Source organism: Haliotis asinina, chromosome 2 (genome assembly GCF_037392515.1).
Source record: "Haliotis asinina isolate JCU_RB_2024 chromosome 2, JCU_Hal_asi_v2, whole genome shotgun sequence".
Classification (NCBI taxonomy): Eukaryota; Metazoa; Mollusca; class Gastropoda; order Lepetellida; family Haliotidae; genus Haliotis; species Haliotis asinina.
In genome coordinates this window covers 40,182,299-40,200,117 of record NC_090281.1, presented here as the reverse complement: position 1 = coordinate 40,200,117, position 17,819 = coordinate 40,182,299, and the positions used below count along the sequence as shown (strand labels likewise).

Below are 17,819 nucleotides of genomic sequence, written 5' to 3'. Positions count from 1 at the left end.
TGGGACTGTTTACACAGATAACGAAGCCTATCACCAGTTTCCTCACAAGGGGATAGTGTTTGAAGCTTACATCAATGACTGCATTCAGACTCAGACTGATTATATCCTTCTCCATTGACACTTGGAGTTCTTGATGCAGTTAATTCACCAGTTAGGCTGATTAGTCAGTTGACAGAATCAGAACTGATCACTATTCACCCTCTTCAATTCATTGGAGAAATGTTCGGCACAGACAGATGTTGACAAACTGTTTGCCCCAAGGGATCATTTCTGCAAGATGCAGCGTGTGCTTCCTGTTATGTTGGCTCAATCCAGGACACTTTGTCAGTGGCAGAAGCTCTTTGGACTTCTGTTGTCAACTCAGGCATTGACCCCCATGGGTCAACTTCAACTTTGCCCATTGCACTTGTTTCTAGCTCCTCACATCAGAGCTGGCAACCTGCTTGCTCTGATCACTCTACCCTTGGAGCTCCATTCCCATCTCCTGTAGTAGATCGAAGAGTTGAATGTTTACAATGGAGTTTGCTTAGAGCCATTTATTCCATCTCACCACCTGCATGTGGAAGTGTCTCTACACTGGGGCTCACCTTCTCGATAAGCAAGTGGCAAGGCAGAGGTCTCTTGCAGACTGCACTTGCCACATCATCTCTCAAGCTCAGTGTGGTAATTTTTACTGCGCTATTTCCTCTTTCACCACGTTCCAGCATATGTAGTTTCAGGGACTGGGACTAGCCATATCACTGGGATCACTTGATGCATCATGGGGCGGAGGGGCTTACTTACCAAACTGCGTCTTTTTGCTTGTCAGAAGTTGTGGCTGAAAATGACATAAATTCAGGAGCGCCAACTCCTTGGAATATTTGTGCAAGGCCAAGGGGTTACTTGAAGTGACCCATCACAAGTGTGGAGTTAGCATATCGGGAGTTGGTGCTTTTCCTGACCTCCTGTGTTATGCATACTTATGCTTGCAGAGTTGTTAGGGTAATCTGCAGCCCCCCTGCCCACTGTGGGATAATGCATTGTCAGATAAGATAAGTTTAAATATTTGTAAATTTTAACCATAAATTGTACGTTTATATACTTTTCCTATCTCATGGAACCTGCCCAGCATCACAAATGACTAGAAGCTCCAAGACGAGAATACCAGGCGCAGATCATCATTTGATCATCTGAGCATGATGCACAGGTATAGAGATGATTGACAGGTGCTGATTTAGGTGTGGGAGGCAGAGGTCGGGTGATTAGAGGCCAGTAAGATTTGATTCAACATACCTCATAGCATGTTTCCACACATAGTCGTAGAAGAAGGGGAGAGCTGCATAACGTGAGATAGGATAAGTATACACATATAGAATTCATGGTTAAAATTTCCAATGTTGGTATTTTGGTATAGCAATTTGAGGTACCTCTTGCCTACTTTGTCATACAGACCCTTAAACAAATATATCCAAGAAAGCTCATGAAAGTCTAGATTGTGTTTTACATGTTTGCACAGTTTCAAATTTTCCTGTCAAACAAACTTTCAGCATTAGGTCAGTAAATTGTGGTAGGAATTTTTGCATATGTTGTGAAATTCCAACATAGCATTGTTCTGCATATTTGTATAGTCACTGAAAATGAAGAAAGTGTCAGTGCTTCTTTTCATTGTATAAGTAGTGAGGGAAAAACTAATGGATCACATGAAATTTCAGCTCAAGTGTTCCTTTGTATTTTTCCCCAGGTTTTTTAAGAAACCTGGGAAAAAAAATAAAGGAACACTTGTGTTAGTGATCCCATATTTCTTTCCCTTAGTATATATTTTGTCAGTATAAACTGGGTTTTTTTTCTGACCAAGATCTTTTATGGATAAATCTTGTAATCTTTGACACACAATTCAGGGACATTTCTGATCCCTTCATCCGATGATCTTGGTCATTTATAACAACTTCTAAATGTTTTGGTTCTGTAAAATGTGTTCATTTCAGAGACTTGTCTGCGCTTGGTTCATGGCTGGTAGCAAAGAGGAACATCTGTTCAAAGTCTTAAGATTTTGAAGTGTGAGGACAGCAATTTATGAATTACAGAGAAATAATGGCTATAATATAAAAAGGTATTACATTACAGTTATTCACAATGATAACTTTTGTTTGATTTTAGATGAGTGTCATATTGCTTTCTTGTGTGAATAGGGAGGCAAAAGAGGACAATCTACACAATTTTCAAGACATTTGAGGAGGACACCCCTGAAGGTCCTCCAGAGGGTGCAGAAGCTTTCCTGAAGGCAAAATTGAAAAATACCAATCTACTACAGCTTGTGCAAACAGTGAGTATGAAAAGTTGTTGTATTGTATATGACTGCTATAAAGACCTCTGAGTCCCTCTCATGTGAGCTTATGCCTGGTTGTCCATGACATTATACTTTATTCTCAGACATTACAGGGTGTTTATATGAAATGAAACTTTTCTTGCTTGTTCCCCTGAGTCTGTGTGTCAAGAAGTTTTAATAGTTTGATTTGATTGTTTTAAGTCGTATTTTCAAAATGTTCATTCTGTTGTAATTTGGAGGCAGCCCAGTGACAGGAGTTCAATGCAGAGTGTACCTCGGTGTTTCCCTGTTCATGGTTTATTATAGACTTTGCGTTGTGTAATTTTAATATGTTGTGGAAAACTATAAACCAGCGGAACAGTGTACACTCTTCTTCGGTTCAATGGCATTTGTCATCTCTTTTTTAACAAAATATGATAAAAGACAGAAGTGTAAACAATAATAATAATTTATTCTGTTAAATAAACTAAGAAAAATAAGCAGAACAAATTATAATGAAAACTGAACAAAAAAACTCTCTAACTCCTTTAACAGAAACAAAACCTATTTCCTACCCAAGTTCCTACATCTACTTCATTCCTAACACTAATTTCTCCCCCAACCTTCGCTACCTACATATTAATCCCATAAGATATACTGTAACATCATGTATTTTTTTCCCACCCGGTACATTCTAAAACTACTCATCAATACAAGTCCTAACAAAACAAACCAACCCTAAAGAGCCATAGGGAACATCCCCTGTATAGGCAGTGGACTTACTTGCTCGGAACACCGATACACAAGACAACGATATCAGTCGCATCAGGCTCTTATATACCCCGTGAGCTAACCTCCGAAAGGTCACAACAAAGTGTTATGATTGGCTACGCAATAATAAACAACTTCACTGCGGCACCACGCACCTTCCGCTACCGCACCCAACATGGCAGACAGCGAAGGGATATGACAGATACCCAGCTACACTACATGACCAACGAAGGAAATTCCAACGCAATTTTACGCCTAACGTGAGTAAGAAGTAGAATAAATGACTACAAGATAACGACGTCAATACGGTACTTGCACGATAGGCACCCGTGGCGAGCCACCTCTTCGTGGTGGGTGCTGGGTAACGCCAAGAGCTCGCCGACACCCCCGTAGTGGACCCGGGGGGATATTTGGTTCACCAACCCGTTTGCCGTGGGTGGCAGCCCTGTGTCGGTAGAGGACAGGAGTCTGGGGGTTGAGGGCATTGGGAGCCTGTAATCGTGTTCCCTTTGCTCAACACACTCCTTTGACCCTTACTTCACCTAGACGGGAGGTTGAATGGGCCCGGTTCAACCAATCGGCTGGTCATGTCGAGCCCTGTGCATTATCTGTATTTGCACAACTTATATTTTTAAACCGTATTGTTAAATTTAGGCCTTGGCTCTTTTGGTTTCTCAAACACCCCACTCGATTTGACATATATCTTCTTTAATTTGCCTAGAGTCTTAATGCCCAGAAGGCGATGGCTCATGGGCCAATCTGGTAGGATTGATCTTTTCAAGATTTTTCCTACTTGAGTATACCCTCCTGGTATCCCTGGTGTCGTCTGTTGGAGATCCACAGACATGTGACATCGTCCTTGTTGACACTCCGTGGTGGGTGGGGAGCTAGGAGGGTGAATTATATCCATTGTGATCATGGCACCCCCACTTAAAAAACGATCGCATGAGTCTGATGATTCACTCTCTTCGGACGATGAGGCTCCAACAGTTTTAATCAACCCTGACAATTGGTCTCGTTTCCTTGTCTTGTCTTCAGTGGATAATGGCCCTCTGAAACTTAATCCCTTTGCCATTGCGAAGGGCATTGAAGGTTTAGCAGGCGAAGTACAAGGAGTTACAAAACTACGTTCCGGTTCTTTACTTATCGAATGCAAAAAACAGATACAATCCAAAATTCTGCTCTCGACCAAGTCTCTTGCAAATGTCCCTGTGACGGTCTCTCCACACAGGACATTAAACACCAGTAAAGGCATTGTCCGTGATGCTGGACATTGCCTTTCGGACATGACAGAAACTGACATAGTGTCAGAATTACATGCCCAAGGGGTGACAGATGTTAAACGTTTCACTGTCAGAAAGAATAATGAAATCATTAAAACAAACACTTATCTGTTGACATTTTGCATTCCAAACCATCCCGAATCACTGAAGGCTGGGTACTTTCACCTCATGGTTGAGACGTTCATTCCTAACCCCTTGAGGTGTTACAAATGCCAAAAGTATGGTCATGGCTCCAAGTCATGCCATAATCCACCAGCGTGTCATCGTTGTGCCGGAAATTGCGAAGATGGTAATCTGTGTAACAAAAGCCCTGTTTGTGTCAACTGTTCTGGTAACCATCCATCATCTTCTAAGGACTGTCCAACTTGGAAGCTGCAGTCTAAAATTTCCAGAGTAAAACATGAACAGAGGATTACATTTTCTGAAGCAAAGAAGATTGTGCTTGCACAAGAACAGCCTGGTCAGACATATTCCGCCACAATTTCCGCTTCACTTCAGGGATACCAATTGAAACATTTTTCATGTAACTCTGTCAGTTGTCAAACTGACTACACTTGGACAAGGACATCAGCACCTACTTTATTACCTGCCGAAGTCCATGTGAGGCCTCAAAAACAGAATTCAAGTTCACAAACGAATCTTCTTTACAAACAGACATGGTATCTTGTAATATGGACCCAACTACATCACAGAAACAATCATCAAAGTCAGATCGAGCCAAATCAGACAAAAATGTCAAACAAACTGCACAAAACAAACACAACCCGTCCACTGAAACTATCAAAAAGTGTCACAGTGGCAGAGCTCCGAAGGGAGCGGATAATCCTGTTAAACTCTTTAACAAGTTTGGATCCCTTGAGGACATGGACGTGTCCGACCATAGCCATGGTAGGACACATAGCTTGTCTCCCTCAAGGAAGTTGAGGGGTAGATCACCCATCCATCCTCCGAAGAAATGATATCCTCGCCTATCATACAATGGAACTGTAGAGGACTTAAAACCAATTTGACTGATTTACAATTACTAGTCCAAGATTTTAAACCGTCAGCGTTGTGCTTACAGGAAACCCATCTGAAACAGACAGATAATTTTGATCTCCATCAATTTAATACATACCATTGTTTTTCTCCTCGAGGGGATAAAGCTTCTGGTGGAGCATCTATCCTGGTGAGAAACAATGTTATTCATAGCACAGTACCCCTTAAAACAAATCTCCAAGTCATTGCAGTACGACTTACATTACAGGTTGCTTTTACTCTATGCTCTTTGTACATACCGCCAACATCACCTTGTCAACTGTCTGATCTTCAAGCTCTTTATGACCAATTACCTAAACCTTGTTTAATCATGGGGGATTTAAATGGCCACAACCCACTCTGGGGTAGTACTAATACTAACACCTAAGGTAAATTGCTGGAGGATTTCATCTCGAATAACGATTTATGCATTTATAATGATGGTTCACATACATATTTACATCCTGGCACAGGAACATATTCGGCTCTTGACTTGTCTATTACTGACTCTAACTTACTGAATGAATTTGAATGTTCTGTCCACGACGACGTCTGTGGAAGTGACCACTTCCCAACAATCTTAAATCCTGTAAATCCATCTGATATTCCTCCTTCGTCAAGATGGAATTTTAAAAAGGCTAACTGGTCTTTATATGAAGCTATTTGTACTGCTAAACTCAAACCTGAACTTTTTCATGATATTCCTAATGCCATAAAATGCTTTTCAGATGAACTAAAGAGCATAGCTGACGAATGTATTCCTAAGTCCTCTGCAGTTCCTCACATCCGAAAACCATGGTTCAACAATGATTGCAAACAGGCTAGAAAGGCACGGAAGAAAGCTGAACATTATTTCCGTCGCCATCCTATGGTCCACAATTTAGACAAATTTAAAATTTTAAATGCTAAAGCAAGACGTACTTTCAAGCAAAGCAAACACCAGTCTTGGCGAAATTATGTCTCCAAACTTAATTCACGTACTCCGATATCCAAGGTGTGGAATATGATCCAGAAAATTAAGGGTAAGGGATCCAAATGTAGCATCCCCCATCTTAAAAACGGAAACCAGTTATTGACTAATAAATCTGATATTGCAAATAAACTTGGTGAGACGTTGGCCAAACATTCTTCTTCTTCTAATTATGTACCTAAATTCCAACAATATCAAAATCAGCAAGAAAAGAAGGCTATAAATTTCAGTTCAGATAATGGGGAAGATTACAACGAAACTTTTTCCATACATGAGCTTCATACTGCACTTGACCATGCCCATGACACTGCTACAGGAGCTGATAACATACATTATCAACTTCTGAAGCACTTACCAGAATCCTGTTTAGAGACCCTTTTAAATATTTTTGATAATATTTGGACTTCTGGGAAGTTTCCGTCCTCATGGCGTGATGCTATAATTGTTCCAATTCCTAAACCTGGACGTGATCATACGGATCCATCCAATTATAGGCCCATTTCACTAACTAGCTGTGTTTGCAAGACCATGGAACGCATGATAAATAATCGACTTGTCTGGTACTTGGAAACAAATAACCTTATCACAGATATACAATGTGGTTTCCGTAAAAACAGAAGTACTGTCGATCACCTCGTGCGTTTGGAATCATTAGTCAAAAATGCACTAATTAATAAACAACACGCTGTGTCTATCTTTTTTGATCTTGAGAAGGCATATGACACTACGTGGAAATATGGCATTTTAAGAGATTTACATGACTTCGGTTTACGAGGTCGTTTGCCTCAATTCATTTCCAACTTTTTAAATGACAGACAGTTTCAAGTCCGAGTGGGTTCTACCCTGTCTGATCATTATAATCAGGATCAGGGTGTTCCACAAGGCAGTATTTTATCCGTCACTTTATTTAGCATTAAAATCAACAGTTTATCTAAGGTTTTAAATGATTCAATAGATGGATCACTCTTTGTGGATGATTTTAATATTTCTTGTCATGGTAAAAATATGCATACAATTGAACGACAACTGCAGTTATGTTTAAATAGAATGCATAAATGGTGTCTTGAAAACAGATTTAAATTTTCTAAATCCAAAACTAATTGTATACACTTCTGTAGAAAATATAAACCTCATAAGGACCCAGAGCTAAACTTAAACGGCTCTCCCATTAAGGTGGTAAAGGAGGCCAAGTTCTTGGGCTTAATTTTTGATTCCCATTTAACATTTCTGCCACATATTAAATCTCTTAAAGCTAAATGCCTCAAGGCGCTCGATTTGTTAAAGGTTGTTTCCATTTCAAAGTGGGGAGGGGATCAGACTACTCTCCTTCACTTATATAGATCACTCGTCCGCTCTAAACTTGACTATGGCTCCATTGTATATGGTGGAGCTTGCAAAAGTAACCTTAAACTTTTAGATTCAGTCCATCATCAAGGTCTAAGACTTTGTCTTGGCTCCTTTCGCACGTCACCCATTGAGAGCCTCTACGTCGAGGCTGATGAGCCATCCCTTGATCAACTCCGTATAAAATTAGCCTTACAGTACGTGACAAAATTACATTCCAATCAGTCAAACCCTGCCTATAACTGCATCTTTAATCCCCTTTTTGAGGAACTGTACAACAGAAAACTTCTCTTGTTCCGCCTTTAGGCCACAGAATTAAACCATTTATTTCTGCTGCCGGCATTGAGTTGGACAACATAACGCCTTCCCGTCTTTTTTCTTCTCCCCCTTGGCAATTGGTTAGGCCACACGTGGACCTAACATTAACTGCACATAAAAAATCAGAAACTAATGACTTAAAATATAAACAAGAATATTATCAACTAAAAACTAAATATAGCACTTACAAATCCTTATTTACTGATGGGTCCAAGGACGGTGATGCAGTGGCTTGTGCCATTGTCATTGGATCCAGGACAATCACTTCTAGAATACCAGATGAAAGTTCTATTTTTACAGCAGAAGCAAACGCCATATTAACAGCTCTTAACTATATTGAAAGGCGCCCTAAACATAAACAGTATATACTATATTCAGACTCTCTTTCTTGCCTTCAGGCTATTAAAAACTTATCTTGTAAACATCCACTTTTAATTGAAATTATTGAATTGTATAATAATCTTGCAACTGGCCAATACGACATCGTCCTTTGCTGGTTACCCAGCCATGTAGGCATTTCTGGGAATACAATGGCGGATCTTGCTGCCAAGGCAGCACTCAACAAATCTGTGACACCACTTCGTATTCCTTACTCTGATTACGAAGCTGTCATCAGATCGTATATCCGTGATCTTATGCAGAAGAAGTGGGACACTCAAGTAGGTATCAACAAATTACATGAAATAAAACCCTACATTGGTTACACCTACTTGGGTTGTCAGTCCAGATTTGAGGAGGTCATCATGCGACGATGTCGTATTGGCCACACACGATATACACATAAACATTTGCTTAAAGGTGAAGATCCTCCGTTTTGTATCCCTTGTGATGAACGAATCACAGTCAAGCATGTCCTGCTTGACTGTGTTGAATATTCCATCACAAGGGATAATTATTTTAAAACACAAACTATGAGGGATCTTTTTAACAATATTAGTTCTCATTTAATTATTGGTTTTTTTAAAAGAAGTAGATTTGTTAAATGAATTGTAAATAGCTAAATATTTTATTATTGAAAGTTTGAATTGGTACTTCAGATTGTTAGTGGCTGTACCCTCGAGGGGGGTTAAAGTACTGTAAAATTATTGTCCTCCTGAGAGGGTACATAAGTCCCCAATCATTCACAGTCAATTTCAACTTTCCAGTTTTTAATCGTAGCATATCTGTATTTATAATTATGGCTAGATGTATCTAAACTGCTAACGGCTGAGGGGATGGTGTAAATCCAGCTAGGGTCCATGCAGGTAGCGAAGGTACTGTAAGTCCCCATGGTCCCCTGTGTGGTGATCTACCTTCAGCTGTTGGCAATCTAAAGCCCATTTTTATATTGTATTGTCCCCCAAAAATAGTTATACCGTTTTAGTTCTACTTACTAGTTTTAAATTCCGCTCTGTGATATCCTAGTTAGTTTTACTGTCCTTCGGTGACAGTTTTAAATGTATGCCATTAATTACTATGTATTTTCATAATAAATCGTCCTCGTCACGATATGGCTGAAATACTGCCGATGTGACGATAAATTTTAACTCACTCACTCACTCACTTGCACGATAGGCAAAGATGTAATAATAAGCCACCTAACCTCTTTGTTTACATTAACAAAACCATGTGTATAAAAAGCCACTCAAGCCACCAATATATAAACACAATCAACCCCCAAACACCATAACACAATTTTATTCCACTCGACATCCCGTTTCTACTCTATCAATTACCCGATCTCCTACACTGTCAAAATCAACAATCACTTTTTTGAAATATTGTCTGTCATAAGTGAGGATGGGCAGATTCAGGGATTAGCTCTAATCTACTTTACCCCTGCCATTTTCATACCTCTATCAGATCATGTCTGTTCAAAATTTGCAACAGAGAAAGTCTTCACCATTAGTGGTTAACCAGACAGAGAATAGTTGTTCCTCTAACAATGCTTTACACAGGAGCAGGATAATTCCCACTTGGACAAATGCCACCTGGATAATTCCCACCTAGGACAATTCTTTTAGTAGTATAAGTAATGGGCCTTCTAAATCATATGAAATATATAAGTTATATAATGTCAATAACATGATCTAGACCCCCATTTTCACAAACTCTGAAAAACAGACACCACCCATCTGCCTTCGCACAAACCCACAGCAGACAGCTGACTGCTGTGGGCTGTCCTATTCACTAGACTAAACAAATATCAAAATGTGAATCGATGGATACTGGCTGAGGAGAGCTGGGTCACACAGTGTGCGCGCAATCGATAAAGTGACAACCAATTAGAGAAATGATTCACATATAGTATGAACCCTGTATGCATGAGGATATCGCCTGTTGTTTCTCTAGTGTCATCTTTAATGTGAGTTTTAACACCTCTTAAATCCTTCAGTTCTTCTTCTACTTTATGAAATACCAATTGTTTATATCCCCAAAGTTAGTATTTCTTTGAAGTTCCCTCTTCCAACCTCTCAAATATTTTCCTATAGCACACTCAGTAGGTGTGAATTGTAATTCAATAGGGGCTTGTTCCTTCAGTCAGTCAATGAGCTCAGACTTCCTCATATGTGAATAGCCTTGCATTCCACGCTCACGCGCTTCCTTGATTAGTTCTTTCACAGTAGGGTTGGTTTTATATTTTACCCCTAATATAGTTAGTAACTCAGACTTCCTCATGTATACGAGAATACTCCCACATACCACTTTCATGCGCACACTTTTTCAACTGACGTACTGTAGCCATGATACAGGGTTCATACTATATGTGAATCATTTCTCTAATTGGTTGTCACTTATCAATCGCGCGCACTGTGTGACCCAGCTCTCCTCAGCCAGTATCTATCAATTCACATTTAAATATTTGTTTAGTCTAGTGAAGGCAGTTAGTTAGGCCAGCCCACAGCAGTCAGCTGTCTGCTGTGGGTTTGAGTGAAGGCAGACGGGTGGTGTCTGTTTTTCAGTGTTTGTGAAAATGGGGGTCTAGATCATGTTATTGACATTATATAACTTATATATTTCAAATGATTTAGAAGCCCCATTACTTATACTACCATTTTTACTGTATCGATGAGGACAGTTCCCACCCAGGCTTTGAAATATTGAAATACTGACTTTGGTGTAATGTGTATAATGATAAACAGTGTCTCTCTCCCAACTTTTAAGAGAAAGCTGAAAAGCAAACTGAACTGAAGCAAAGTGACTTCTATCGTGTAAAGCACCATCGAGCAGCTGCATATAGCTGGAAATAGGGGCTATATAAAGCAGTTATTATGTTTTACAGATTAGGATACAATGCAGCAGAGAAGGTTCAGGTGATCCTGGCACAGTCAGGCTGGTAAAGCTCATCATCAGCTCTACACGCAGCCCAGACAGTGAATGGGACTTCTCCAAGGAAACAGTGCCTGGTCGAACCCACCAAAAACTTTTCAGAGAATATGAAAGCTCCCCAACACTGCAGCCCTCTGCATTACCCAGATTGTCAGAAGGGCTGTGCTCCCAGTGGAGAACCCGGGCACTCTCCTGATCTGCGCCAAGTGATCAGGAGGTACCAAACCAAGTGCACCGAGAACAATGGGGAGTCTGACGACAGTTTACTTGGGATGCAAGCAAGACATTTCAAAGGCGAGGTCCACATATTTAGCATGCTTCTCCTGAATTTTGCCAATCACATTGCTGTCAAGAGGGACAGAAAATTTTGTGACATAAATAATTTAATTTGTTTTATCAAAAAGGACAAGATCAGGTTTGTTGACTGGAATTCGTCTCAGGCTGTATATTGGCCTATTCCAGAGAAGTTTAAAAGCATCATTTTCCAGGACGACCTGGACATGTTTAGGGTTGTATCAACGAGCCATGCCATCATAATAATAATAATAATAATGGATAGCATTTATATAGCGCTAATCTCCGTAAGGACTCTTTGCGCATTTCTCTCACAAAAATTGGATGGAAAAGTACACATTAAGGGAAAGCCTGTTTGAATAGGAATGTTTTTAAACCAGTCTTGAATGAACTTAGAGAAGGGGAATTGCGCAGTTCATTTGGAAGAGCATTCCAGACTGAGGGCACACTGTATTTGAAAGAGCGCTGTCCTGCTGACTTTAAGTTGTATTTTGGGACTTTTAACAGTTTCTCACTGGAAGAAAGGAGAGTTCGTGGAGCCTTGTATGTAGAAAGTTCTCTGGACAGATATGGCGGTAGTGAACCATCAAAATGGGCGAAACACAAGTGTTGCAATCTTGTATTTGCATCAAAATGCGATAGGCTTTTAAGATATGCTGTTTGTGCCAAGGAAGGGCATCCATTGACAAGGTGATGGACAGTCTCTGTAAATTCATTGCAAAGACGACATTTCATGTTAACATTTTGATTAAGAATTACATTTTGACGATTGCGAGTGGGAAGTGACTGGTCCTGAGCTGCAAAAAGGAAGCCCTCAGTTTCACATTTGAGACCAGCTGATTTCATCCAGGCGAAGAAGTCGGTTGGATTGCTGTTCTGTTCCACAAACTGCATGTACACACGATGCAATGGCTTCTCAGAAAGCTTCTCCACAAAGGACCGACTCTGGGCTGACTTGGTGAAGGACTTCACCTGGTTTACTCCCATCACTGTACCGTTAAGCAGTACATCGCCATCAACAAAATCAACTTCAAATTTCAAATTGTGTCCAACAACCTTGGCACGCTTAAAATAGCTGTGGAATTCCTTGCTTTCATCCTCAGTCTTGACATGCATCACCAGAGGATCAACCGATAGATTAATATGTGCAAAAGTACACAATCAAATTATGTCATGAAGAGCTTCCACATTAATCAAACCCCGTCCTCCTGAATTGATTGGCTTATATAAACAATTAAGAGAGGAACAAGGGTGGTGTGCTCTGTTATCAGACATGATCCTCCTGGTCAGGCGGTCAAGACCCTGGATGTCTTGTTTTGTCCAATCAACTACTCCAAAGGAATAGGAGAGGACTGGCACAGCAAAAGTATTGGTGGCTTTGACCTTGTTTCGAGCATTTAACTCTGAGCTCCAGATTTTCTTTAAACGAGATTTATACTCGGCCCGAAGTTTATCTTGAATCTGGGCATTCTGGAACTTGTCTCATACTTGCATTCCAAGATAGGTGTACGCCTGATCTTCCACGAGATGCTCAAAAACTCCTCTCCCTTGTAACCTGACCGATCCATCATTGGTTACCTTGCCACGTTTCAAATGAAGAGTATTACATTTGTCAAGGCCAAATGTCATGCCAATATCATTAGAAAAGGACTCGTCAAGGAGAACCTGTCCTTTCAAATTGGTCTCTCCTTTGGCAAGGAGCTCGATGTCATACATGTAGAGGAGATGAGTAAGAGGTGTTGGGGATCTGTGCTGAGGAGGCCCGGGATGGTAACCCTCCTTCCTGTTGAGCGGAAAACTCAAAGGATTTAGAGACAGACAAAAAAGCAAAGGACTGAAGGAGTCCCCTGGAAAATTCCCCTTCTGATTGGAATAGATTCCGATGTCTGCACCTCTCCTTGCGAGTACATCCGAAGCTGAGTTCACCAGCAACTCATTAAAGACTTGAGTAAAGCAAGTAGTCGCTCAGGGAGGTCAATACACTGAAGAGACTTCAGAATCCATTCGTGAGGGACAGAGTCATATGCTTTTTTGTAGTCAATCCAGCACATGGAGAGGTTGCGATGATACGTATTATTATTATTATTTTTTACAGATGGAGATAGAAGTGCAGCAGAGAGGGTTTGGGTGATCCTGGCACAGTCAGGCTGGTCAAGCTCATCATCACCTCAGAGCCCTAGCCCCCTCTACACGCAGCCCAGACAGTGAATGGGACTTCTCCAAGGAAACACTGCCTAGTCGAACCCACCAAGAACTTTCCGGAGAATATGGAGGCTCCCCAACACTGCAGCCTTCTGCATTACCCAGATTGTCAGAAGGGCTGTGCTCCCGGTGGAGAACCCGGGCACTCTCCTGATCTATGCCAAGAGATCAGGAGGTACCAAACCAAGTGCACCAAGAACAATGGGGAGCCTGACGACAGTGTACTTGGGATGCAATCGAGACATTTCAAAGGCGAGGTCCGCATATTTATCATGCTTTTCCTGAATCTTGCCAATCACATTGCTGTCAAAAGGGACAGAAAATTCTATGATATAAATAATTTCATTGGCTTTATCAAAAAGAACAAGATCAGGTTTGTTGGCTGGAATTCGTCTCAGGCTGTATATTGGCCTATTCCAGAGAAGTTTAAAAGCATCATTTTCCAGGACACCCTGGACATGTTCAGGGCCATACCATGGATGGACCTCGGAGTCAAAGCCACAGGCATGGCAGAGACGATAGTAAAAGCAGTGAGCCATGCCATCATATCTTTTAAGATATGCTGTTTGTGCCAAGGAAGGGCATCCACTGACAAGGTGTTGGACAGTCTCTGTAAATTGATTGCAAAGAGTACATCGCCATGAGCAAAATCAACTTCAAATTTCAAATTGTGTCCAACAACCTTGGCACGCTTATAATAGCTGTGGAATTCCTTGCTTTCATCGTGAGTCTTGACGTGCATCACCAGAGGATCATCCGATAAATAAATATGTGCAAAAGTACACAATAAAATTCTGTTGTGAAGAGCTTCCACATTAATCAAACCCCGACCTCCCGAATTGATTGGCATGTATAAACGATTAAGAGAGGAACGAGGGTGGTGTGCTCTGTTATCAGACATGATCCTCCTGGTCAGGCGGTCAAGACCCTGGATGTCTTGTTTTGTCCAATCAACTACTCCAAAGGAAAAGGAAAGGACTGGCACAGCAAAAGTATTGGTGGCTTTGACCTTGTTTCGAGCATTTAACGCTGAGCTCCAGATTTTCTTTAAACGAGATTTATACTCGGCCCGAAGTTTATCTTGAATCTGGGCATTCTGGAACTTGTCTCGAACTTGCATTCCAAGATAGGTGTACGCCTGATCTTCCACGAGATGCTCAAAAACTCCTCCCCCTTGTAACTTGACCGATCCATCATTGGTTACCTTGCCACGTTTCAGATGTCGAGCCCAAAAGTCATGCCAATATCATTAGAGAAGGACTCGACAAGGAGAACCTGTTCTTTCAAATTGGTCTCTCCTTTGGCAAGGAGCTCGATGTCATCCATGTACAGGAGATGAGTCAGAGGTGTTGGGGATCTGTGCTGAGGAGGCCCGGGATGGTAACCTTCCTCACTATTGAGCAGGAAACTCAAAGGATTTAGAGACAGACAAAAAAGCAAAGGACTGAAGGAGTCCCCTGGAAAATTCCCCTTCTGATTGGAATAGATTCCGAAGTCTGCACCTCTTCTTGCGAGTACATCTCAAGTTGAGTCGACCAGCAACTCATTAAAGACTTGAGTAAATCAAGTAGTCGTTCAGGGAGGTCAATACACTGAAGAGACTTCAGAATCCATAATAAAAAATATTATATTATTATTATTATGTTTTACAGATTAGAATTGAAATGCAGCAGAGAGGGTTTGGGTGATCCTGGCTCATCATCAGCTCAGGACCCTCACCCCCTCTATAAAATAAAATAAGACATGCATGTGCGCATGCACGCACAGAGGTTAAAAATGTAGTAACATGGGACACTGAAAAAAACACATGCAAATTGGGGCATTTTCCCTAGTCGGTCTAGAGCTGTAAAATTTGCCCACCCTGCTATGTAACATAATTCTGGATGTTGACTGAGACTCTAGGATATTTAAAAACAAGTATGATTTTTCATATTGGAACTTGGGTTCCACGGAGAGTGTGTATGTAATTTTCGACCATGCAACCAGGGACAGTGTGTATAATTTTACCCATATAACTGGGGACATTGTGTACAACTGTCTTCACAAAGCAAACAGGGACTTTGTGAATAGGAAACTGGGACATTGTGTGTGAGAATTTGATAAGCAAACATACGCCGTCTCAGCCATGGTTCCTGTGATAGGCACCGGTCATCCTCCTGTTCTCCAGAATTTTTTTTCAGTATGATATTTCTCTGAAACTGTTTGAGAATTATTAACAAACACGCGAAATAATTTGTTTTGTAATAAATGTTTATCTCATTCACCTTTCGTCCTATGTTTTTTCTTGGTGCCACTTGGAACCCAGGGTAATCCTTGTTACTTGATTCATTTCCATCTTGAATAATAGGATAGTATTTAGCGATGGCAATAAGTTATGCTTACTTTATACATACTCTTCTTAGTTGATAATTGGTTATCTTTTCAATAGCAGTTTTGTACAGTCAAACCGATAGACATTTTGCATATCTACATACCAAAGTAGTCAGGTGACAACCTACAGCCTCTTTTCCGCATCTCTATCCCCTTGCTTTCTTCAATACAGCAATGCTTTGTTTCACTTGCTGTTAATTATAGGTTATAATGATATCGTGAATGAGTACATTTAGTGACAACATATCTGTCAGTACTTACCATGACCATACTCATCTTTCCCTGGGAAACATCGGGTACTCCGTCACAAAGGGCCTGTTCTATGATAATTACAACAAAAATAGTGGTGAATATGTATTTAGATCAGATCTCTGCACATATCTGATAATTGTCTACTCATAATGGTAATAATATCTAACCTTCTTGTAAACCCACGTCAGTTTTATCCAAATATTTCTCTTTCTGTTGGATGTATTTGACTTGTTCAAGTGTCAAGAGTAGTTTTGAAAGTTTGGCCACCTGTAACGTCTCATCTGGGAGGCAGTAATACTCGCGATGAACCTGGATATTGTGTCCCTTGATGCCAGGATGTCCAGTTCTTGGTCTCTGAGATTTGGAATCTGTGATGAAGTCCCTATTTGTTTCCTCTGTTTTGTCCTGGCTCCTCTGCAACACATTGCTGACTGACTTCTTGCAGTATGTCCGACCCTCAAAAATGGCCTAGGGAACCATGGTGGTTTCTTGCAAATGCATGTGTTTTCATGGTGGACACCAGCTAAGTCTCTCTTGGCTAACAAGAGACTGACCCAGCTTGTTAATTCTGATGTAAAAATCATTGGCGGTGCTCCTTACCACTGATCTCCATCCTCTGTAGTTTATGATAAATGTCCTTCTCAAATGGGAAGAGACCTTCCATTGCATCTCCTGACCGGGTAACACTTAACTTCTTAAAATCCCCAATTTGTGACTTTGATACCTCACCCTGTCTTCTCTGATTAAATATACACATGAGCATTAATTAAGCACCACGCATTTTCATGCTATAAGATTGTGTTTAACACAACAAAGTGGTCATTCACGATGTGGAAAGCAAACATATGGTTATAATTTTGTTAACTGAACCATCTAAAGTGTCAGTCCATCAACTACCAACACTACTGCTACTTTCGGCTGTAATTTATTGACGGTCATATGGGGGCACTAAAACATTATCAATAATCATGTCCAAAACTATGGTCACAAAGACTATGTCTGTGGTCCAAGTGGACAAAGTTCTCAAAAAACGTTCACTGTTCAATCCTTAGCCAACAGTAATGGTGACATCAGTATTTGGAGTATGCTATCCTCACACGGATAATTTCTGCAACCCTCCTCATCATGCTGGAAATCAAACTCTGATTGCGCATCATTGGAATCATCTGCCATTCCTCTTGAAGAGCCTGTGCAAATTCCTGTAGATTTTGAACAGGTGGATCAGGGCTTCTCGCAGGCCAAGGTAATCTGTCAACTGCGTTGTTCTGCAAGTATGCCAATAACATAGGAGATACATAGGATATGCAGAGTCACAGCCAAAGGGTTTAGCTGCATGGATCATCCACTGTTGATAAGCCTCATTAGTCCTTCTCCAAACTCGCCAACACCATCAGTAACAGTAAGA

General features: G+C 40.8%; 1 protein-coding gene across 1 annotated transcript in view; it reads left to right on the top strand.

Moving 5' to 3' along the window:
• Positions 1-17,819, top strand: part of LOC137273703 (general transcription factor 3C polypeptide 5-like) — a 273,856-nt gene that overhangs the window by 139,597 nt on the left and 116,440 nt on the right. Inside the window, exon 5 of the mRNA XM_067806503.1 lies at positions 2,169-2,302. Within this exon, the coding sequence (XP_067662604.1) occupies positions 2,169-2,302 (134 nt within the window). The remainder of the gene's footprint in view (positions 1-2,168; positions 2,303-17,819) is intronic.